The sequence below is a fragment of the Spea bombifrons genome, chromosome 12 (assembly GCF_027358695.1).
Source record: "Spea bombifrons isolate aSpeBom1 chromosome 12, aSpeBom1.2.pri, whole genome shotgun sequence".
In the NCBI taxonomy this organism is placed as follows: domain Eukaryota; kingdom Metazoa; phylum Chordata; class Amphibia; order Anura; family Pelobatidae; genus Spea; species Spea bombifrons.
In genome coordinates this window covers 26,926,447-26,951,867 of record NC_071098.1, presented here as the reverse complement: position 1 = coordinate 26,951,867, position 25,421 = coordinate 26,926,447, and the positions used below count along the sequence as shown (strand labels likewise).

General features: G+C 41.1%; 1 protein-coding gene across 8 annotated transcripts; it reads left to right on the top strand.

Moving 5' to 3' along the window:
• Nucleotides 1-749: 749 nt before the first annotated feature.
• On the top strand, nt 750-24,232 carry FLT3LG (fms related receptor tyrosine kinase 3 ligand). Of its 8 annotated transcripts, none has more exons than XM_053451781.1 (9): nt 750-836; nt 13,194-13,309; nt 13,888-13,992; nt 15,321-15,374; nt 15,997-16,140; nt 17,928-18,063; nt 19,110-19,210; nt 21,322-21,393; nt 23,718-24,232. In XM_053451781.1, the coding sequence occupies exons 2-9, from the start codon at nt 13,283-13,285 to the stop codon at nt 23,799-23,801; spliced, it is 723 nt and encodes a 240-aa protein (XP_053307756.1). In that variant the 5' UTR covers nt 750-836; nt 13,194-13,282; the 3' UTR covers nt 23,802-24,232. The 8 variants fall into 8 exon arrangements, with proteins under 8 accessions (XP_053307756.1, XP_053307761.1, XP_053307755.1 ...); XM_053451780.1 differs by lacking the exon at nt 750-836 and adding an exon at nt 1,222-1,320; XM_053451779.1 differs by lacking the exon at nt 750-836 and adding an exon at nt 2,214-2,368.
• The last annotated feature ends 1,189 nt before the right edge of the window (nt 24,233-25,421 follow it).

The following is a 25,421-nucleotide window of genomic DNA, read 5'->3' as shown; positions in this document are numbered from 1 at the left end:
CAAACCTTAATCAGTCGTTGGTCTCGTCTCAGATTCAGGAGCCGTATGTCTGCCCCATGCATGTTTAATACCCTCACTGTATTACCCTCTACCACCTGCTGAGAGGCTGTTCCACTTATCTACTGCCCTTTCAGTAAATGTCCTAACAATATCTTTTGCATCACATTATTTCAAGATCAATAAATTGCCATTGCGGGCAATCAAGTGATATTTTGTTTCCATTCCAAACTCAACCACCACACTGTATGGCGATGCTAATGAAGTCCCTTTACATGGAGCAATATTAGTCAGAGGGTCCTTCTGAGTGATTGAGACAGAGGCGCTCTATTGTTTACTACAAGGCATGATAAGATCTCCGTCTGTTCGTCTAGTAAATTGTTCCCAGATAAGTCACCTAAGTGCATACCAGCAGCCACTATAAAGGCTACTGTTAGTCATAGTCCTACATGGTGTAAACGGGCCAATTATAAGGGAATTCCGATCTCCCCAACCGAATTACAGAGCAGAGGCGCACCGGGAAACCCGAGGGCTGTAACTGTCCAGGACTAGCTGGAACCAGACATGGAGGCTCTTCTGCTCCATGGTGGTCTTCCATCCTCATCCTAGGTATGGGTCAAGACAGATCTTAGAACACTACCCGGGTATGTATCTCAGTGTCTGCCTTCCACGGCCCGCTGTAGCTTTTATTTTTCTTTATTGTCTGAACGTACTTTCACTTTCATTCTAGAGCCTTTTAACACTCGAAGACAAGGAGCAGAGCCACTGCAGCACTGATATCTGCCTTTACAGCTGTTCCGAGGGAGGTCGAACACCGGAGAACCGTCCACCTAGTACAGGTCAGTCACCTCCTCGTCAATCGCGCTGATCACCTATGACAGATCCAACATGGAAAGGGGTGCCGCAGAGCATGACAGGGGTTAATTATCTTCTTGGCTGCAGTAACTATGGGGCACTGTTTGTAGTGATTTTGTGATTTTTTGGCTTCAGTTTGCGCATGCTGAGCTGATCCTCTCCATGCTTTCCTGGGATACCTATGCAGTCCCTATGGGCTTCTGCGTGTTGGATGGATATGGATAACGTACATTATGCATGGTGTCGGCTTAACATGTTCTAGATAACAGTATTTGAGATTTTTTGCCCTCCCCATAACCTTAAAATTTGACAGCCCTCGCCTGGGAAAAACACAGGGGAAATCCAATTCAGCTCCGACAGGCTGGCTGTTCTTTAAATACCAAGTGAGCGCATAAAAGAGCTGCAGTAGGGGCACGGCATGAAACCGACACATCTTCAAGCTAGCGCTGCACTGATCTCTCTGAGCCGGTAAGTCTGATCAGCCGTTAAACCGTAAAACAGGTTTACTTTACTGAGACTACATGAGAGGCAAACATCTCCTGGTTGAGTATATAATGTATAGTATATAATGTATAAATGTATAGTATATAATGTATAAATGTATAGTATATAATGTATAGTATATTATATAATGTATAAATGTATAGTATATAATGTATAATGCTGTGCATTGTGCTGATTCGCTCGTGGCATATACATTCAATATAATTAGATTGCAATTTCCAATCTTTTAATTTATTTTTTTTGGCATATTTTACACAATTCTGCTGTGGTTTTTTTTTTTTTTTTTTTTTTTTATGTGTTTTTGGTGATGCAAGATTAGCAACCCGGATTCCTATTAGGAAAATCGACCGGGTAAGGGTTGCGGTTAAAGGGCATACGTGTTTTCCAGAGTTAAAGATTTAGGTGCATGCAGTTAAACGCGTTGGCCGCTAGCAGGAGATAACTGGTTGAGAGATCATAGACAAGTCCCTGGATTTTTGGATATAAAATATGTTTAAGTGTGGAACACATCTTCAAAGGCTAAGACGTCCAAAAGATAGACCTGGAACTAATTGTCTGCACGTAAATTAAGATAAAATTGTTCTGTTGCGGTCTAGAAAGTATTAGTATTTTGAAATTATCATATAGAAATGTATGTTGATTAATAGAGTCCAACCCTTGGTCCACATTGTCCTTGATTGGGTTAGAGAAGAGCATTTTAGTCCTCTAAACGGAACGACAAAAGAGCACTTTGATGGGTAGAGCTGTGGATAGGCTGAGAACCCAGACATTAACGTGTTAATTTTCCGACAACGCCAAGCCCTAATTTGCATAGGAGCGGCTTGTCATATAATGCGGAGGTTCTTCCAGATTCTTGGCTATCTTGGGTCCAGAAGAAGGAAAATGTGTACTAGCACGGATACAGACCTCCTTGTTCCTTGAGAGACAGCGAGGGATGGTGGACAACCCAACTTAAATGAGACAAAACAGTGGAAAACCCCAAAATATTGTCAATATGGGGCGCTCTGCCAAGGTATGGTCCTGCTTCATATCGTGCTTGCTATATGTTAATAGAATAGACAATTACTCTGTTCATCAGATACTACAATAGTCGTAATTCTACTGCTTGGGCAGTGGTGGACAACTCCAGACCACCCACCGGCCAGGGATTCTGTGTAGCCTCACAAGTAATTTAGGGTTTATGTAATCGGGATCACTCTGCTAAAGCTGGAATATCCAAAACTTGTGGCCCTCGAGGACTGGACTTGTCCACCGCTTCTTTAGATCTTGTGTTATAATTAAAACAGATCACTGGGGAGCGGAATGCTGAAGATCCCTATAAAAAGATCTTTTTCAGCGTGATTGCTCTCCGAAATTAGAATTTTGGATATTTATATCATATTTTATATATATTTTATTTTAAATATATTTGCTTTTATACGGTGTAGAAAAAGTTTCTAAGTTTGGTTTTCTGTACATTTCTAGAAGACATTCAAAGAGTTACGACGCGTCCTAAAAACAAAACCGGGCAGACTTTGATGTCGATAGCGAACTTTCGAACTGGAAACATATTCTAACAATGGAATGTTAAAAAAAAAAGAAAAAGTTCAAATAAAAAAATTAAGAAATCGAAAAAAAGAAAAATAACAATATAAAAAGTTTGATTTCTTGATATTTTTTTATCATAGTTTTCCAACCCATTTGTTCTTATGATGTAGTCTAGCGTCGATGGCTGACCTCAGACAGATTGATACCCCGCGCCGCTACATCTTTGATAATTAAGTAGTTAAAAAAAACGTTCAAATAAAAAAATTAAGAATTCGAAAAAAAAAGAAAAATAACAATATAAAAAGTTTGATTTTTTGATATTTTTTATCATAGTTTTCCAACCCAATTGTTCTTATGATCTAGTTTAGCATCGATGGCTGACCTCAGACAGATTGATACCCCGCGCCGCTACATCTTTGATAATTAAGTAGTTAAAAAAACCGTTCAAATAAAAAAATTAAGAATTCGAAAAAAAAGAAAAATAACAATATAAAAAGTTTGATTTCTTGATATTTTTTATCATAGTTTTCCAACCCATTTGTTCTTATGATCTAGTTTAGCGTCGATGGCTGACCTCAGACAGATTGATACCCCGCGCCGCTACATCTTTGATAATTAAGTAGTTAAAAAAAACGTTCAAATAAAAAAATTAAGAATTCGAAAAAAAGAAAAATAACAATATAAAAAGTTTGATTTCTTGATATTTTTTATCATAGTTTTCCAACCCATTTGTTCTTATGATGTAGTCTAGCGTCGATGGCTGACCTCAGACAGATTGATACCCCGCGCCGCTACATCTTTGATAATTAAGTAGTTAAATCGGGAGGGTTAGCACCTACGTTTTTTTCTAGTAGCGTAACTTATAATTAGTGTTTTCGCGATCTGAGGCATGCCGATACACGAAAATGTCCTTCTGTTAATATCGACTCCCACGGTACTGCCGATATCTTAATCAGCGACACAGAAGCTGCAGCTGCTGCGCTCATTCATGGTCTGACTAATCTGGCCACTGATTGGCTTCTTGAAGTAGCCAATCGGTGGCTGGAAAGCACTCCTGTTGAAATCAATAGGAGCGCCATCAATGCATTTGTAGGGGGGGGGTCTGAAAGAGACATCCCCTGCATGGCATCTAACTGGAGGGGGGGCAAATGCATATGGGGGGGTTAAAATGAAAATTTAAAGGGTCCACGCAGCCATCATATGCATTAAAGTCTATATGATGGCTAGCGTGTGCCATTGTGAAATATACACCTTTTAGGCTGGAATTTCCCCAAAATGTATGGTAATTAAAATCTGATTAACGACGAATCCATAATAACGACCACGTAAATATTTGGCTACGTTGCACATCTCTTGCTGTCATGTCTTTTTAGTTTTTTATAATTGATGACATACATTGTAATTTGAACGTTTCATTACTCATTAATGGTCCAGGGGAAGTCCCTCTGCACTTGAGATCGTTGTCTGCTACTTTACATTTCAAAGGACATGATAAGTACATCATAATTAACGCTATAAACAAGATAATAAGTGTGGACACGGCAGGCGCGCCTTTCATGTGGGAATTTTAGGTCCAGGCCATATCACCTTTGGGATTTTTAGCATGACTAAACATATCGAAACCCCCTAGAGCTGGTAGCTTTTGTCTCGCAACGAGCGCAGTTGATTCGAATAGAAGGTATTGTTTTCCCACGGGGAGGCTGAGATCTGTGTCTCAGAGACTGACGGAGCCGGCGAAGTTCCTGTCCAGAAGTTCTCCCCCTTCTTCTCACAAGGGCCACCAGAACCGAGAGTAGCTCGCAAGCTCAAGGGACACCCTGGCCATCATACACACTTTAATGCATGTACGCTTTTAATGGGAGTGTCATGCTCATTTGTGTAGTGCATACATGGAATTGCTACCCGGTAGAGATGGTAGGGCCAAGCACTTTGGGAGACTTTGTGCCGTCTGTGGTATTGAGTGACATATCTATGGACTACATCATTTACAAAAAATTACTAGATGCAAGAATGATCTGTGGCGAGCACAGGAGAGAAAATGAAATCAAAATTCTCCGTTTGGACTGGTGTTGTTCTGTAATACAAGGGGGAGGTCACTTTTAGTTTCTATATGTATGCCTTCTCTCAGCAGACAACTCCTGGGCTGGCTTGGAAACTTACAATGAACTGAGAAGGTATAAATCCAAGGTCGGGAAATTGGTCTAGTGAGCTTACTGGTGGCCAAGATCTAATTTAGAGTGAGTGGCCGGAGCCCTACGGACAGAAACTCCGTTACTTCAGCCTCCAAGTGAGTAGTCAGGCTTTCTGTTCATTTCTTCTTTTTATTTTCATCTGTTTGATTTAAATCATCTGTTTATTATCTGGGGTTTTTTTGTTTGTAGTGTGACTATTTTTTTTTAATTCATAATAAAAATTTCTGCCTTTTTCTGGTAAAGACTCCTTTTACCCGATTAGACTGATTTATTGGTAGTTGGATTTATTGGTAATTGGATTTATTGGTAGATATTGCTGCAAAGGATATTTTGTGTTTTTTTTTTTTAGTCTACTTGGCTTGAGGGACCGAGGCACCCTGTTTTTTAAATCATTTTGGTGGCAGCGGTGGGATATTAGATATATCATTATAATTAACTGCGGGTGGCATTAAGGGTGGGGGGTTTATCGCTATTTCCGGTCTATGGCAGACAGATTTCACAGAATTTTAACCCTTGGACCACCAATCAGGCGCATGCTTGGAGTAGGGTGATGGGGTTCTGACGCTATGTATTTAGAGGTTAAAACAGTAGACGGATTTAATCATGCATGGGGCAGACATAAGGTCGTCTTGAATATAAGACAGGGATGAGGTTTGAGGTTTTTAGGGTAGACTAGATGGGCTGAATGGTTCTTATCTGATTGTCCCTTTTGATGGTCAGCCCCAGCAGATTTGCTGCAAGAAGTGCTGAGTAAGTAAGTACTACTAATTACAAAGGTAAATCATTGCTGCCAACAGTCCTAAAATAGACAGGATGGTGAATTAAGACCCATCCAGTAACATGATATGTGTTCGATATTGAGTATGCATAGAAGGGGCAGAGATAGGTGTTCTGTGCCAAGAATGTGTTATGATGTCACAACGTTCTCCGTTTACATAGAAGGTTCATAAACCTATTATGATGTCACAGCATTCTCCGCTTACATGGAAGGTTCATAAACATATTATGATGTCACAACGTTCTCCGTTCACATAGAAGGTTCATAAACATATTATGATGTCACAACGTTCTCCAGTCACTTAGAAACACATGGTTTTAATCAATAAACCAAAGTTTATCTTAAAATTAAGTAGAATCCCTCTGTAAACTGACAGCTGAGCTTGCAATGCGGTTATGGGGTGCAGAGCACGGAAAGGGGATGCGTGCTCCACCAGACACATCTCAGAAGACATTCCTGAAGTTCCTGCTTCTTCCTTAGAAACTCACCACTCGCTGCCAAATGTGGAATTTATCAGCCCCAATCGCAGAAAAACAGAGGTTTGGTCAGCGAGAACAATTCAGCCCTTCCAGTCTGCCTGGCTTTCTTCCTGTAAAGACTCAGATCTTAATCAGTCGTTAGTCCCGTCTTAGATTCAGGAGCCCATGCCTGTTTAAATCCCCTCACTGTATTACCCACTACCACTTCTGCTGGGAGGCTGTTCCACTTATCCACCACCCTCTCTGCGAAGTAAAACATCTTTACGTTCTATCTAAGCCTCCGACGTTCTAGTTTTAGACCTTTTTAGATCTTAATTTTTTTTTTTTTAAAGAATTCCAAAAATTCCATATCATGCACGTTGGGCAGGGTCGGATTCGCATTCCGGGTACCTCGAGAAATAAAAAAAGAGTGATTTATGATGGCTCAGCAGGCAGAAACACAGGGGAGGGGGGGCACAAAAGTGTGCCAATGTATAAATAATACATAAAATAATGATATATTTTATAGGAGTTTTAATTCCAAAAAAATCTGATATTCTGAAAAAACTGAAATTATTCTGCAGGCTGCAAGGATATGAACAGATTTGGGGGAAAAAAGTGATTAGAGGATAAATATTTTAGTGAACTAGAATGATGTCCCGTTCAGGTAGACTGACCGGCGGTGCTTTTTAACACAATTAATCAGTTCATAGCTGATTCATTAAGTGCGGAGGGGGGGGGGTTTAACTTTTAAGCCTCAGGCAATGCATTTTTCTTCCTCCTGGCACCATAACGCTCTTCCTCGAACCACTTTGTGAATGTGGATAACCCCCCTCCTCCACGGGAGAAGATCTGTGTTATAATTGCATAAAAAAACGCTGTTTTAGACCAAAATGATCCCCTTCTCTTTGCTTTGGCTCATTAAGGTTACTTGAATGGGAAGAGCAGTAGGGGCATCTCAACTCTGGTGGCAAGAGGACCATGAGAACCAAGCTTTGAGTGTGAGCAAACATCTAGAAACGGATGGATGGGGCCATGAAACGGTAGAGGAGAGACGTTTAGAGGAAGGATGGAGGACAAACTGGAATAAATACATTTTTTTTGGGGGGGGGATATAAATTGTGGAAATTTTGTTGATATTGGGGCAGATGGGGTATGAAAGTGGTCAGGCTGGCTTTGGTGGGGTAAATTTATAATCCCAGGACATCATGCCCCCCTTCAAGTTTCAGTTGTCCAAGCCAGGACACTTGTGTTGAGCGTGTGGGGCAAGTGTCCCCCGGACACCTGACGCGGGAGCTACAGGGTAGATCAGAGGATCTCCCCAAACGGTCCATTATCTTCACTGCTCACAAAAGGAGGCAGCTACCCTGGGAAGCAGAAATTGTGACTGTCCAACAAAAGCCGAGACTTTAAGGAAGTATCAGTATATTGCTTTTGGGATCGTAAAATCCATATTATCTGGAGAGGCAAAGTATGTTCAGGAACAAACATGTGCTTTGGGGACCGACGTGCCCCAGCCAAACGAAATCAACTTTGACTTTACAGGAAGAGGGAAGCAGCTGAGACATGGCTTTACACGATAATCGAAGCATTCTGTTTGTGTCATACATATGTAGGCATTTATGACTGCTTAATGTATACATAAGCTTATTGTTTCTCCTTTAGAAGGTCAAAACATTCTAAATCACCACTGGGAATCTGTCAGGGTCCGATAAACATTCAGTGCAGGGCTAGAATGGAGATGTTCTTCATAAGACCTCTTCAGACTTGGACCTCATAGTTATGCGATTGGGCTCTTCCAGTTGATATTTACGAGTGTTTTTCAATGCTAGAATTTAACATTCTAGTTAAAAAACAAACCCTGAACCTTTAATTTTGGTGGATCTCTTGGTTTGTGTAAATTAGTCAACGCTCTTGAAATAATAGAGGGAAGAAAATAGGTTAATTAAAAGAAAGTAACAAAAACAAACGACTGATACGAGACGCTGGTTTATAAAAAAAAAAGATATTAAGTAAGTTTGCAATAATAGTAGCAAACATTAATAACAAGAATTCCCAAATTACGTTGGGTCTTCGACTGGGGACCCGTCAAATACCACCGTCCGTAACCATACACCAAAATCCATGGTACTACAAAACCAACTCCTTCTAGCTAGATCAGGGTGGCCCCTACCCTAGAATGGCCACCAACCTGAAAATCAACGGATAATTATCCCAGAGAGCATATTATTGATAATTTCTTAGAATAAAAGTGGGGTGCCTTATCCAGGGTGACCAATATAGTCCCATGTGACCCGGCCTTTTGGGGCAGGTCAAAAACATCCTTGGAAGAACCTGTGGCTGAACTTAATGTCACCTTCCTCAGACGAGTTCATGCCACCCTTTGGGATAGATGCTCCAGGGGCTTCCTGGAGTTCACAAACATTCTAAATAAGAAACATCGAATTTGAGGATTAAGAACCATTCAGACCATCTAGTTCTTTCTGGCGCAAAGTTTCGGACCTTTAATCAGCCTTAATTTAAAAATATAATAATAATAATAATATAATAATATAGAATGCTCTGTTCAGTTAAGTTGGGTTGTTTGTGGTTAACGTTAGGGTCAACTATCATTCCATATTCACTAACCATGAAACTGGAGAAGACTTGAGTGTTATATGGTTGTGTTACATCAGGTTCTTTGGGTGCTGGTTAACTTAGTTATTTTAAAATTTAGCCTCTTCAAGAAAAGGAAACTGTATTGAGTACAAGAAGGAAGGTTATTTCAATGGAGCAGAAATCCACGGACGGGAGGTCATAGTCTAAAATTAGAGGGTCACAGGCTTATATAAGTATACTTTAATTATTTACTTCACTGTGATGGTGGTAGATAAGTGGAACAGCATTCCAGCAGAAGTGATAGATTCTAAAACAGTGAGAACATTTAAACATGCATGAGTTAGGCATATGGCTCCTAAATCTAAGGCGAGACCAACAACTGATTTGAGTCTGACACCCAAACACACACACACACCAGGACAGGCTCTGCCACACCAACACTCAAACACACACACCAGGTCATTGATCCCCCTTTTGTGTTTTTGCCCTTTGTGTGTCACCCCCAACCAGCACTATATGTATTTATGCCCCCAGCCTGCCCCTCCCTTTAGTATTGATTTATGTATGGCCACAGCTGCCCCCTTGTGTATTGATGCTGCCACCACAGATAGAATGCTGCCTGGCAGTATGGGGATGTATATCTGACTAATTGATTCCCTTCCATGAGTGTATACATCCCCCGTAATGTAGGGCAGCAGTTTATCTAGGCTGGTCAGCAATATCTAAAAGTTATATGTGTCCTGGAAAACATGGCCAGTGTGGTCACCCTAATGCCCTAACCTTGTGTATTGCCCTGAGCTATCCCCACATTGTATATTTATCCCACCACCCAGCCCCCCCCTTTAGTATTGATTTATGTGATGCCCCTAGCCAGCACCCCTTGTGAATTAAAGCCCCCCACACCCTGGCATATTGCCCCCCCAATTTAGTATCATGTAAGCCCTGGCACCCAGATTGCATCCACAGGACCTGCCTAGCACCCAGATTGGAAGCATAGGATTTGCCATCTTTGCCCCTAAACAGCCTGCCTGTGACATCCTAGCCTTCAACAGCCTCCCTGTGCCATGCCCCCCCCCACTTACACATCCATGCAATCTTACGCATATTTATTCATTTATTCATTTACAGATACTCATTCACTCACTTATATACTCATTTACAGATACGCATGTGACGTAAATTCACTACTAGAGAAGTTGCTTGCAGTGTGTGAGCAGCCCATAGGTAAGCAGCAGGTACCCTGCTAAAGTGAACATTAATTCGGCCCTGCATCCGGGGACACGGACACACAGTATGCAAATTATCAGGAAAGACCAAGTGATCGCATCTCATCAGTAGGAGTCAGCACGGTTTTGTGAAGGACAGATCATGTCAGACCAATTTAATTGCGTTCTATGATGTTGTGAGTAAATGTGTAGATATGGGGGGAGGGGCAGATGTTGCCTATTTTTGCAAAAGCATTTGACTCTGTTCCACACCAGCGGTTTGTATAAGCAATGACAAATCGGTCTTGGAGAAAATGCCTGTGTTTGGATTAGAAATTAGTGACAGAGTGCAAAGAGTTATTATTAATGGTACATTCTCAAGCTGGACAACTGTAGTAAGTGGGGTAGCTCCGGGTTCTGTCTTGGGTCCAGTTCTTTTTAACTTATTTATTAATGATCTTGAAATAGATATTGGAAGTCACACGTCTGTGTTTGCTGATGACACAAGGTAAGGTTGTAAAGTCTGACCAGGTCTGACCAGCGTCTCTTCGGAATGATTTGGATAAACTAGGGCACTGGGCAAATAAGTGGCAGACGAGATTCAATATAGATAAGTGTAAGGTTATGCACTTTGGTACCAAAAATAAGCATGCAACTTACACTCTAAAGGGCGATGCATTGGGGAAAAGCAGAAAAGGAGAAGGACTTTGGTGTAATTGTAGACCCTAGACTTAGCAACAAAGTGCAGTGCCAGTCAGCAGCTGCAAAAGCCAGTGAGGTATTGGCATGCATAAAGATTAAATCAGGAGATGAAAATAGAATTTTACCTCTTTATAAGGAATGGTGAGGCCTCACCTTGAAAATCCCGTGCAATTTTGGGCACCAGTTTTTTAAGAAGGGTGCTATTATTACTATACTATATTACTATATATAGGGGGTGCGGAGTTGCTAAGAGCTCTGTAGGTGTAAGGTAAGCATGATATGATGCACGCATAACATGTATTATGTTGAAAGTGATATACATTCTTGGGAACCTTTGTCAGTAGGTTGCCCTTGAGGCTCGTGAAATATTAACCCTTTACACCTGCCTTAAAGATTCTATTTAGTGACTCACCAAATGTGTTACCCAAATGGCTCTAGTACCGGTCACCATGGAAACATGCTTCTTATTAACAGATGACTCACTGGTAATTGAATAGGATTCTGTGTTTAATCCTTGTTTATTTATTTTTGTACTTTTTTTTTATTTGCATTTTTTTGTATGTCTTTTTATTTTTACCATTTCTTGGGGTTTGCTCCGTACTCTACGGCGAGAGTAACTGGTTAACCAGGGCCTGAGGGATGACTGCTGTTTTAACCCTTGCGTATCCTCCCCTGTTTGAACATGTGGCTTGACGGCCCCTAAGCCCCTACTGCAATTTAATGTGTGTGCAATGATATATATAAAAGGTCATATAGTGTAGTCTGAATCGAGGGATTGCTGTACTAAAACATTTGTCAAATGTTTTAAAGTTTATAAAGTTTTCATTTCACAACTTAGTTCACTTTGTATCAATGTAGGTTTGTGAGTAGGTTATAGGATTCCCAGGGAGATCCATTAAGTAAAGTCATAGCAGATGGAATCAGGTCTTTCATGAAGTACTGTTTAGCACGAAACAGTTCCCTTTGTCTGCTCCCTGAGATTTTGCCAAGGTTTATCTTTAAGATGCTAAAACTATCTGGACTTTGCTACATGGTTAATGTATCTGTTCTGGGAAACCGTATAACCAATTACACTAATTGGAAACCAGTAGGAAAAACTGCAATGATGTCCAGGGTGTGTGTTTCTGTCGGCGTATGGGGTTAGAATAAGTGTGTATGTGTATATGGTGTAAGACTGTGTTTGTGTCACATGGTGTCCGTGTGTTTGTGGGGTATTAGTGTCAGTGTACAGTTACAGAGTGAGAGTGTGTTAATGTTCAGTGTTCAGTGTTGGTGTGTCAGTGTGCAGTGTTAGAGTGAGTGCGTGTGGGTATCAGTGTACGATGTTTGCGTGAGCGTGTGGGGGGTTGTCAGTGTTACAATGTCAGTGTATAGTGTTAGTGTGTTAATGCACAGTGTTTGAGTGTCAGTGTATGGTGTTAGAATGTTTTTTAGCGTATTGCGTTAGACCGAGCGTGTGTGACATGAAGGGAGCAGAGCATTGAGCTGGCCACAAGCTGCACATAGTAGGAGGAAGTGTGCCTCTGCATGGAAATCTCTGTATAGCTTCCTAATGCTTCAGTCCTGGTAGGCCTTAAAAAATATGGAGGCGAGTACTAGATCTTAAAGACTGGAGCATTTCATTAAGCACTGGGATGTGATTACTGTTTGAGAGGGATAAAACTTCAGTTTAAATATTAATTATTATTATTTATGGTTTTGTATAGCGCCATCAAATTCCGTAGTGCTGTACAATGGGTAGACAGGACATAACAAGTAGTATGTAACATAACAAATTGACTAACGGAGACAACAGGTGAGGAGGGCCCTGCGCAAAGGAGCTTACAGTCTAGAGATTATAAGATTCCATTAACAATTCTAGTTCTTTTTATATAACCAACCATTGGAAACGCAAACAATTCCCAACAAGGAATGGGCCCCTGCCTTAAATCTCTTGGTAGCAGTGTCCTGACAAATATCACCGGCCATAACAACTCTAACATGGTGGGTCAGTCGCATCTTAACAACTGAAATCTGAAAACTATGGGTCCTTCCCCACAGTGCTTCCAATTATAAGCCACTCCAACCTCAGATCTAAGTTGCCCCTACCCTAGGCAGGCCAACCTGACCCCCCAACTACCTCTTAAAGACCGTATACTGCCCCTAATCTACAGAAACAGAAAGGGAGACCTGAACAAACCACAATCCTCCCCCATGAATGTCCATTTCACTTTCCCCCAGGGATGGGCAGAGCATCCTTCCTCATAGTTTGCTCTTGGAGGCTTCATATTGTGGCTTCATTATTTGTAGCCAGGCCCGGCAGGCAACAGACATTGTGAGAAAGCGATTGAATACGCAATATTTTGATAAGAATGCTGATGGCGTGTTTTTTTTATAGCTAGGTCCCCGGATAGTTTCACAATGTGATGACGAGACTTTGGAAATGAAAAGTGTACTGCGGTTCGAGACCTTAGACATTCTTTGCTGATGGGAGGTGAGAAAGGAACAAGACTGGTGAGTACGAGCTTATGAAGGCTGTGCTTCTGACTGATATTTTAGCAGTTGAACTAAAAACAATATGTGTGAAGGTACAAAGGTCCTGTAGATATTGGCCATCACGTGGGACAATGCCAGCTTTAACCGAGCAGCGGTTGAAAATGACAATATCTACTGGTATGATGGCCACAGGGTTGGACTGACAACAATTACAAAGCATAAATCTCCCGGCTGTTCTGATTTAAGAGGGACAGTCCTAATTTATCCCAAAACTGAGTTGCCCCACTTTGGCCATGGAAGGTCCATAACAGCTCCCATGTGGCCACCTCACGGTCTACTGATGTGAAGCATCAGGATATGACATCATATCCTTGAATTCTAGTTTAATAGGTCATGAGCTGGTGTTAAACAATGTTTTCATAGGGCATATTTTAAAATGTAGAATGCTTTCAGGACAGAGCCGGCTAAAGCATTTCATATTATAAGCTACAACAATTCATCTTAATCCAAATTTATGAAAATAAAAAGTTTGGAGACCAAAAGTATAATTTGAATATATAATGGTTTTTTTTTCTTCTTTTTTTTTTTTGCTATAGCTGACCATATTTCTCATGACGTGTATGATACAAATATGCGACACAGCTTGTGCTTTTACGCGTAGCCCCATAAGTACCACCTTTGATGATAAGATCAAAGATTTGGTAAGTTCCTCGTTGGCAGCAACATTTATACAGTGGTTGTGTAGTATTTTTGGTGGTTTTGTTACACTATACATCCGTGTCCCATACAGTCCCAACAATGATTAATACATCCTGAAATCAATAGTGGGGGTCTTATTAAACTTTCGAGGAGTGCGGAGGAAATCTCATGGTGGGGTTGGGGTGAGAACCAAATGCATGACGGAATCCTGTAGAATGAAGTACCGCTGCCCTCCCCAGACCTGCCTTTAAATATGACAATTATTTAAAATATATATATATATATTTTATTTATTTTCACTTTTCATTTTTTTGACAAAAATATTGTACAACAAATAAAGAAGCTTCGCGATCGACTTACCTATAACACATTATATATATATATATAAGATTACTCTTTCATCTCTTTACTGCTTCCTCTGGCTACTTATTAACCACAAAGGCCATATTTTGTCTCATATATGTATGGTATTTTTACTCCGATGTGACATTTCTTCCAAAGATTTTCTTTCAAGATTGTAAGGAAGTCCATTTCCCTGTTATAATTTGCTTGGTGGCAATATATAACACTTGACCATTGTTGTTCTATAAATGGTCTCTGCATGCCTTTCTCATGGGCTTTTGGCAGTCCCCAAGCACAACATATCAATCATTGACCAGGTGAGGCTGTTTGAATGGATTTGAGGTCATCTCTCTCGTAACACATGCCGTATCTGTAAATATATATAAAAATCTCTGTCAGTTAACCCACAGACCTGCCGCAATGAAGGAGAGTCTCCCCTCGATTGTTTGACCAACAGAACTTTAACGCGAGTAACCGCTAACTTCTTCCATCTTGGTAGCTCCAAGTCTGGATATAAAAAGTTCTAGACATCTAAGGCAGCCTTTGATATATGGGGGTACCGTAAGAATCTTTCTTACCAGTTGTTTCCATATGCTCAACACGTGTAGCTTGGTTGGCAAGAGGGATACCCAAGGTGGCCAATTCCGTGTTGGCTTTGATAATAACTGGTTTAAAAAGAAGGGTCTTATAGATGCATTTTCCTGATCTACAAGTCACCTTGCCAGGGTGCACCAAAGTAGTAATATTTTAACACTAGGCATCCCTAACCCCCTCCATGAGCTAGAACTCTTTGAATTGATTCAAGTGCCTTCTGGAAAGGAAGATGAATTTTATTTATTATCACTGGATCTGATTGGCGAAAAGTATATCATGTGCCAGGACATGTATTTATCCAAACACATCTCATGTATCGCTTTAAGTAATTGAATAAGAATGGATGTTGAGGATAAATCAATGCATGCATCTAAGAAATATTCTTTCTTTTCAGAAACTCCACTTACCTTTGGATTACCCTGTAACTACTGTCTCAAATTTGATAAACGTAAGCATGGTTTCTCCTCTCTTCTCCTAATCTCATCTGAAAACTTTCCAGAGGTCTCCCTCTCCTGCCCCATAGGACGCAGAAATGGGGTTTGACCAGGTTATGTGGCAGGATTAGCCGCATACAGGAGCTAGAGATCTCCTTTGATTTTAGTTTTGAAAGAATTGCACCAAATATTAAAATCGGTGCTGCTGCCACCCTACTACCTTGGGGTCATGTAACTCATGTTACTTGACCTGCTTGGTGTCTGGGTTATTGGGCACCTGGGTGCCAGGCACCTGCCGGGCACCCACCTTAGCATGCCCCTGCAGTCCTCTCATCAGCAGTTGGTAGTCAAGATCCCCCTGAAGGGCAAAACGTTTCCTAATTGCTCCCACCCTACCGGAAACAGAACAGGGGTAAAGGGAAGGCTTGACTTGGGGTCCGACACTTTCAGTTTAGTGAATAGACCTGCCTGTGTGTGGTTTGGAAGTATTTCTTTACGTTATGGCTTGTGATGTCACGATACACAGTGATACACAGTGACATCACAACTACATCGCCCCACAATTATTTTATTTTAAAAAAAAAAATCCGTGACAAAAGAACAGCATGTGTTCAATTTGCTTTTCGTTATGTGCAGGAGAACAGCTGCTTGGATATTTGGCATCTGTATTTTTGTCAACGAAAACTCAAGACAATTGCAAATGTTTGTGGAGAAGAACTGAAAAAAAAAATAAACGGATTTGTGGCGAAACTGGAATTTATTGAAAGATGTGGATTTCAAGTACGTAACAATATATATATATATATATATATATATATATATATATATGAATAACTAGTCCCAGTATGAATAACTAGGTCTCAGAGTCTCTAAGTGAAGCATTGCTTCCCGGGTTCTCCGGAGGAGTTTCCGCTTTTTGGGGGGGCAGGGGAGCAGTGTTTAGTCACACCCACCCCCTAAAGCCCCTCCCACTCCCAGCTAACTCAAGGCTATCTGGAGCTAACCACCACCGTTATGTGGCTAGCCCCTCCTCCACACGAAGCCACTCCCCCCAAACCAGGGAGATGTCCGTGGTGGCCTACCTTGGGATGTTCCCAGGTACGCATGCTTAAATTCGGTCATGAGTCTAAATATATAGCTAATAATTGCAATTTTTCTGAAAAATATGATCCAGTGGTATGTTAAAAAAACACACAACGGCTACGCCCAATAATTAAAAAATAGCCACTATCAATAACTGCAGATAAGGGCCAGTTTTCGAGGGCCCACTTACGCACCAAGAAGCTTTGGGGCCTACAGGGGTCTCTGCAGCGCCTCTTAGTGTAGCTGTTTCTGTCAACTTTCTGTAAAAATTAAAGAAATACAACTATATAAAAAGGGGGGGCCACTCAAGAGTTAAATACACAAAACTTCACAATGTTAACAATACGCAGTTGGGTGCAAGGCTACCGGAATGAGGGTAAAAAGGCCATTTTACCTCAGAGAACTTGATTTCAGGTGTCAAAAAGTAGTTCTTCATATCCTTATTTCCTTACTCCTCAGTTTAAAAAGAGGAGAAAAATAATAATTGAATTATTATCCTGGGAACTGTCTGGGTTTGACCCCGAGTCTCCGGGTAAAGATCCCCGGGTCGCTGCTGGAATAATAACGATTAATAAATACACAAAACAAAGCAAAACTCAGCATAAGGCATAAATATTGATTCTGTCGCACTATACGGCCATATAATGCTTCGCCCGCCACTACGTCGAAGTACCTCAAGTTTGGCGAGACCCAAGTTTCTGGGTTGCACTTCTTTTTCTCCATAGCAGGGCAAGCGACATTTAGCCGAACGCACTCCCTGGCCAATTCCTCTCCCAACAAATGTAATGCTAGCCCCTCACATGGTCACCATGCCCCTCACAATACTAGCCCCAATCTTGGGCCTGGCTAGCCCCATCCCCTCAAGAAGCCACTCCTTGGGAAGGGTAGCTGGCCTGGGAAGTTCGCAGTAATGATTATCATTGATTATCAAGATGGCTGCTCCCGTGCTATATATAAGTTGGGTTTCTAATAAATACAAACCCTACATTATTATTAATCACAAAGCCCTATTTCATATATTTACTTAACATATTGACTGACAGAATGTACTTGGCTACATTGTCTGCATATTAATAAATACATCAAAAAGTCCCAGAATAATGAACATTTTACATACAAAAAATCATTTTTCAATTAAAAAAAAAAACCCCACAATATGCTGGGAATTTTTGCTGTTGTTTATTTATATTTTAAAATGTTAGTACTTTGAGTTTTTCCAGTATGTAAATTCAGAGATTTTAAACATTCTTTTTTTTTTTTTATCCAAATTTTTTATTTCTTCCACCTCAGAAATTTTTTTATAATCAATGTAAACAGAGCATCGGAAAGGTTTTATATTAATTATTACTTTTTGAGGCTCTCAAACTCAAAACAAATCATTTTTTTTATTATTTTCATAAACTTGTTCCTAATCTTTGCAGAACGTAATGAAAACATATGATGTAATTACTGTGTAACAAGTTGTTTTTTTTTCTTTTTAACAGGTATCAAGCAACTGCTTAATCCAGGAGAGGATGAACATAACAGTATTTTTAGACAAAATGTCCAACAGCATGAAAAGCGTGGAAAAGAACTATGAAAAGGGTTATTCCCAGTGCACTAACATTGTCTGTAATCAAGGTAAATGGAACTTGACAAATATTAAAACATTCATATCATATTCAAGATTTAACCCCTTAAGGACAATGGGCGGTCCCTAAACCCATTGAAAACAATGCATTTTGAGCCTGTAACATGTACGGGCTTTGTCATTAAAGGGTTAAATATTTGTTCCTCTTTTCCAATCCTCTCTCCTTTCTTGTCTCCTCTCTTTCTTTCTCTCTATCTCTCTCTCTATCTCTCTCTATCCTTCTGTAAACAACACTTTCCACCAATCACAAACTTTCCACCAACTTTCACCACTTAACCCTTCCTGCATACAATGCTGTTGGGCAGCCTCCGGTCCTTAATTTGGTGAATTGGGAGCTATAGCTAAGTCATTATAACTAGCGTATCCTTGTTACCATTATTGCTGAAGCATCTGCCATCATCCCATGGTGTGGTCGATATTGTAGATCTACCCTTTAAGGCCTTGCAGAACGTCTAATGCAAAACTGGAGATAACCATGAACAGCTGTAGATGACATTGACCTTCAGATCTAGATTATATGATCCAGGATTTAATATTGTTAATGGGACTCAGAGAGCCCCCAAACAATGCGTATGAAACCTTACCTAGCTGAGAAGCTGCAGGTGCAGAGCTACAGCTTCCTACCCTTCTCTATGTCTGACGTTCTGCGTCACTAATTGGTTGCCTGAAGCAGTGAAATGAATGGAAGCGCTTTCTGCATATGTGCAGGTTGGATTTTTTTAATTTTTAGGTCTTACTTAAGACAATCAGGGCCACCATCAGACAGGGTGCACCCAGTACCCGTGTATAGGGCCCAGGCAACCAAGATGGCCTGGCCTCCCTGATCTTTCAGCAGCTCTCGCAGCCTTCCAGCCCTTACCAAAGAGTTGGACCCAGTGACCCTTTCTGAACATGGTATGGGGCAGTGGTGGGGGCATGCGGTGAGGTGGGCCATGTCTTTAAGTTTGTACTGGGCCCCAAAACTTCTGATGGAGGCCCTACAGATAATATTCATATGCATATTCAATTGATTTTTTTCTCTGTTTTTTTTTGACAGAACAGATACCAGAGGAAAAACAGAATTTCTTTCTTCCTGCGACAGCAGATCTACCCCACAAAGACCAGCAATGGGATGACAATAAACAACAGGGAGACAGAGTACGTTGGCCTTTGAGTTTTCCTTTTGTTATTTTAATTGTTCTTTCAGTTATTTACTTATGTAAATTACTCTGTTAATATATTTAATCAGACAAACTACTCCTCAAGTGTTACAATATCCAAGCTTATGAAAACAAAACTTTAGTTATAAGGGCTGCTGTATGGTTACTAATATTGTACTACTAATATTGGTCATTTGGTCCTGGTGGTTTCAATAGAGCTTTGCCCTATTTTGACGCTATTTGCCTGTATGTGAAGGGTTTTGACGCTATTTGCCTGTATAGAGGGTTTTGACCCTGAGGATTCCTTTGTAAGCCCCTGAATCTTCTTTTGCAAACAGCTTGGACCCTGAAGCTTCTTTATTGACCCTTGAAGATCCCATAGTAAATTACTTGACTCCTGAAGCTTCCTGTGCAAACACTATGGTTCGTGAAGACCATCGTGAAGTCCTCTTTGACTGAAGCTTACTTGACCAGCAGTTGGCATTTTGGAGCTTTCTCTTAGGGACTGATGGTCAGTCCTGTGGCTTGGTCCTCCCTCTCCTCCTTGTCTTTGTGGTTCAAGGGTCAGTTTATATACATTTCTGACCAGTGGTGTATTTTGGTTGAGGGCTTAAGCCTGACCTAGTGCAGCACCCCAGTCACCCCTCGCTCGCAGCTGAGCACTTGGAGATGACATCATACCCCAACATCCTGCCTTAGAAGGACAAGAGGCACTGGGTAAGGTTACTATAAAAGCCGTGAGAGCAAGACTTTAAGGATGATACGGAACTGGACATTTTTTTAGTACCACCCAAGACAAAGTCTCTGTTTTTTTTTTTTTACACCTTCATGCTTTTTGTGTTGTGTTCCTCACCTGTTGTTTTGACTGGTTAAGGTACATGGCATGACATTAACCTTCTCACTAATATATACTCCAAGAAATGTATCTTGTTACTCATGCTTACACCACTTCTGTTGGAAGGCTCTTCCACTCATCTACCGCACTTTCAGGGAGGAAAAATTACATAGCACCACCATAGGATTCAGTAGGGGCTGCTGGGCTGTATTCAGGGTCGGACTGGCAGTCGTTCAGGGCCTGATGATGATTATATGTTCAGAGGGGCAGACCATGTGTGCCTCTGTCAGCCAGCTGCCCATCGGGCATTTGCCCGGTGTGCCAGATGGCCAGTCAGTGCCTGGCTGTATTTACTCTTGATCCTTTATGTGTATACGATATATGGTGTTCTTCATTATAATCTGGATAGAGCAAATTGAATGTTGTGGCATAGTGTATCTGCCAAAAATATATTGGAAAAAATGTATTAATGGTCCACATGGTTGATGCTACCTTACTGAGCATGAGGGTTTAGAACCCCTGGAGATTAAAAATAGCACAAATATATGGTATTAATATTTCACATCCATTGGTGTTGAGTAACAATAAACATTCCCTTGCAATTAGTCCGTATTAGTGCGTGTCTTTTTGCTCTCAAGGATAGAATGGTCAGCTTTTCAAGAAAAAAAACACACTGGTCATGGTTGCCCTACAGACACAATATGTTCTGGGGTCTACATCCAATGTTGTATATAGGTTGCAACATCACACTTTGCCTGACCCAGTACCAGGTAAAGACCTATGGTGGCTCTGACAGATAGGTCTGAACCTCCCAAGCCTGTTTGCCCAATAAACCCAGGGCCACCTACCCAGGACCTAACCTTCTTAACTACAGTCTATATCAAAGTCCTGATGTGTGGCTCCCCCAACATATGTCCTCGTAGACCAGACGGCCACTGTTGTCAACTACGCTTGTGCAAAGATGGCAGGAATAAATTAACAATACAGCCTCTTAATCTAAGCGTAAGGCAGAATGACATCGTGACTCTTCCAATGCGTGACCTCACTTGCAAACTGTTTATTTCTATATATATATAAAATTCAAGCTAAAAACCTAATTTACATTAATTTTCAATTTTAGACTTTGACTAGCTGTTAGTCTAAAACATTAAGTCATTATCCGGCCCATTGTGGCCCTCTTACATTGCTCAACAAAATTGAAACAAGCAGCATGCCGACATTACCCAGATGACAGCAAGTACAACAAACCAATTATTATTATTTGATTTATATAGTGTCATCACATCCCGTGCCGCCGTCCAACGGGTAAGCAGGACGTAACAATGTGGACTTACAGAAACAAAAAGGTGAGGCGAGTCCTGCCCAGATAAGCTTGCAATTAACTTAAAAAACAGAATATGTTCTGGAGTGTTCACCTTGTACAGGCTTTAAAAGCCCAAGGTGGCTGTTCTGTCCAATTGCATGCAATATTTAATTTAGACGGTAATTTTGTAATCAAAAGTTTGCATACCCTTGGAGAATTGGTAATATATGGGATTCATATTCACTGTAGGTTATAACAGAACAGCACATTAAACAAAACATGGCAACAAAGAAAAAAATCAAATGACCCCTGTTCAAAAGTCTGCATTGCCTTTAGTTCTTCATACTGTGTATTGTCCCCTTTGGCATCAATGACAGCATGCAGTCTTTTGGAATAGTTGTCTATGAGGCTAAACATTCTTGCAGGTGGTATAGCTGCCCATTCGTCAGGCAAAATCCCTCCAGGTCATGCAAAGTCTACGGTCGTCTTGCATGAACCACATGTTTGTGATCTCGATGATATTAAGGTCAAGAGACTGTGATGGCCGCTCCAGAACCTTCACCTTTTTCTGCTGTAACCACTGGAGGGTCAACTTGGCCCTGTGCTTAGAGTCATTGTCATGCTGGAAAGTCCAAGAGCGTCCAATGCGCAGCTGTCGTGCGGAAGAATTCAAATTGTCTGCCCGTATTTTCTGATAACATGCTATATTTATCGTCATCAGTTTCCATAAGATTCCCTGTGCCTTTAGAGCTCACAGACCTCCAAAACATCAGTGAGCCACCACCATGCTTCACAGTGGGGATGGCATTCTTTTCACTATAGGCCTTGTTGACCCCTCTGGAAACATAGCGGTTATGGTTGTGACCATAAAGCTCTATTTTGCTCTCTCCGCTCCAAATGAAAGTGTGCCAGAAGCTGTGAGGCGTATTAAGGTGTGTTTTTTGTGGCATTGGCTTCTTTCTGGTAACTCGACCATGCAGCTCATTTATGTTCCACTATGATTGCTTTGTGCTCCTTGACACAGCAGCCCATATTTCTCCTGAGGTTACTTGGGGGGGGGGGTTGTATCTTGAACAATTCTTCTGGTAGTTTCGGCTGAAATCTTTGTTGGTCTACCTGACCTTGGCTTGGTATCAAGAGATCCCTGAATTATCCATTTCTTAATAATTGATTGAACACTACCTACTGGCATTTTCAAGGCCTTTGATATTTTTTTTTACATTCCTTTCCATCTTTATAAAGTTCCATTTCCTTTTTACGCGGGTTTTTTTTTGCATGATCAGTCATATTTCTGCCAGGGTATGCACATTTTTGAGCACAATTGTATTTACACTACTGTTCAAAAGTTTGCGGTCGAGTTTAGGGAAATAACTAGCTGTGACATAATTCTGAAACGGGTTCTCTAATGACCAATGAGCCCTTTAAACCTAAACACAACGTACCATTGGAACACGGGAGTGATGGGAGTGATAAAGGGCCATTGGAACACGGGAGTGATGGGAGTGATAAAGGGCCATTGGAACACGGGAGTGATGGGAGTGATAAAGGCCCTCTGTGCGTCTATGAAGATATTCCTTTAAAAATCAGCCGTTTCCAGCTACAATAGTCATTTACAACATTAACCCCGTGGCAAACTTTTAAACGGTAGTGTTAATGTGTGTGTGTGTGTCTGTATATCTTTAACATCTGATATCTACGCAGGCCAACTCAAATCAAGAACAAAACTTTATAGGTCTTCCTTGTATTTCTGTGGAATCTATTCACTTATGTGAGTGTTTGCACTGGAATCGAAATTTTAGCTCACTGACTGCAGTGAGTAGGACCAGGGCTGGCGATGAGCAGCCAGCTCTGGCACTTTAAAGGTGACGGCCACCTGACGATGTCAGTGCGGCCGACAGCTAGATATGCTCAGCTACATGCTACTTTTTTCTGATCCTGTAGCAAGCAGCCGGACATGTTCAGCTGTGGGCCCGGCAGATCAGGGGTGATGATGCCAGCTACTGGCCCCACAGGCATTTGCCCAGTGTGCCAGATGGCCATTCTGGGCCTGAATAGAGCAAACCTCAGTGAAGGTCGTGCTGTGACCATGACAGGGCTTCCATTTTTTCATGCTCAAGCTAGGACATATTGGCCATTGCTTGTGGTTAATCCGCTTAGCTCTGCGTTATCAGTTGTTAATCATTACAATTAGGTTCAAAGTCATCGGCCTATATATATATATATATATATATATATATTTGATCATACTAGTATTCTAAATAAAGTAGAGATCAGTAGTTGGTCAAAGAGAATGAGGCCAATGGAATAGACAAAGGAAGTAGTGCTGGTTGTTTTTTTTATTAATTCTATCTAGTCTTCTTTTCGCAGTCTGCTCGTCCCAACGAAATGCAGTTCTACGTGGTTCTTGTCTCTGTAGTTTTGGGGTTGTTCCTGATTGTTTGGATAAACTGATGTGCAAATTACATAAACACGAAGATGAGGCTACATTGAAGTATAGATGTTTCATCAGCTTTTTATGGAAGAAGGCTATTTCTTAAATACCTTACATTTTCTAAAGTATTGTTTTCATAAAGTGGGGTGTTTTTTGTTTTTTTTGGAAACTTAAACGAAAATGTTATTTTGCCTGGAATTTTTGATCCTAAAATGTAAAGCCTAACGCTCCATTAATAAACATGGTCTCTGAATATCTGTGACTCTAGTTCTTGTAATGAACTTTTATAAAAATGTTACTCTGTTCGGTCATGAATCATTTTTTTTAACATGGTCATTTCTATGAAATACTCATGGACTCGATGGAACTTCATAATTTTAAGCCTCAACGTTGAAGCAGAAGTTTGACCTTCACAACTTGTGTTATAATTAAATTCATGTATTAAAACAAACTATACCTTGTCCTTTTTGATTTTCAATCAGTGCAGTTTTCCCACAAATGCGAGGGACCAGGGTCTGGCTGACTCCAGGCTGGTCCAAAATTCTTTAAATAGGGCCAGTTCAACTTGGACCAGCCCACAAGTGGAGGCAGGAGCACAGTTGGAGTCATGTCTGATTGAGGAGTAAGGTGTGATGTACGACAGAGGAGTGAGGTGTGATGTGTGATACAGGAGTGAGGTGTGTTGTGTGATAGAAGAGGGAGGTGTGATGTACGACAGAGGAGTGAAGTGTGATGTGTGATACAGGAGTGAGGTGTGTTGTGTGATAGAAGAGGGAGGTGTGATGTGTGATAGAGCAGTGAGGTGTGATGTGTGATGGAAGAGTGAGGTGTGTTGTGTGATAGAGGAGTGAGGTGTGATGTGTGATAGAAGAGTGAGGTGTGATGTGTGATAGAGGAGTGAGGTGTGTTGTGTGATAGAGGAGGGAGGTGTGATGTGTGATAGAGGAGGGAGGTGTGATGTGTGATAGAGGAGGGAGGTGTGATGTGTGATAGAGGAGGGAGGTGTGATAGAGGAGTAAGATGTATGCTAGGTACTGGGGTAAGGGGAGCAAGGGACTGTGGGGGCCACTAAGCTGTACCTCCCCTGGAGGTTTAAGGACTGTTTAACCACAAAGAAATGCACGTTTTTCCAACTTTTGACAAAGAACTCTTTTTTACCTCTCTCCACCCCACAACGGCTCTACCTAGTAGGAGCAATAGCCTAATAAATGGGATAGGCAACTAACTGGGAAGAAATAATTACAGGGCCGCTTGACAGATGAACACATGGCATGCACGCTCACTACAAATAAACCTCAGATTATGGGTTTAATACACAATGCATACACAATCCATATATACACCTTCACAATTTCTTGTTTCCCTGGTCTCCCCCCCTTGGGTTCTCCTCTACAGACTTTTTGAGTCCAGACCATAGGTGCAACCAAGTACTTGCCTTCCAACTTTTTATGATGTAACGTGTCAGTATTCTGCTCTTACACAGAGGTTTTACATAAAAGCAATAATTTCGGGTGGTAATGCACATACACAATGGATTAACAAAGAGGTCATCCTGTAGAAGAAGTCTACTCTTAATCTCACAAAACGAGCCTGGACCAGTTCAATAATATCCTCCACCGAACAAATGACAGTAACAAAAT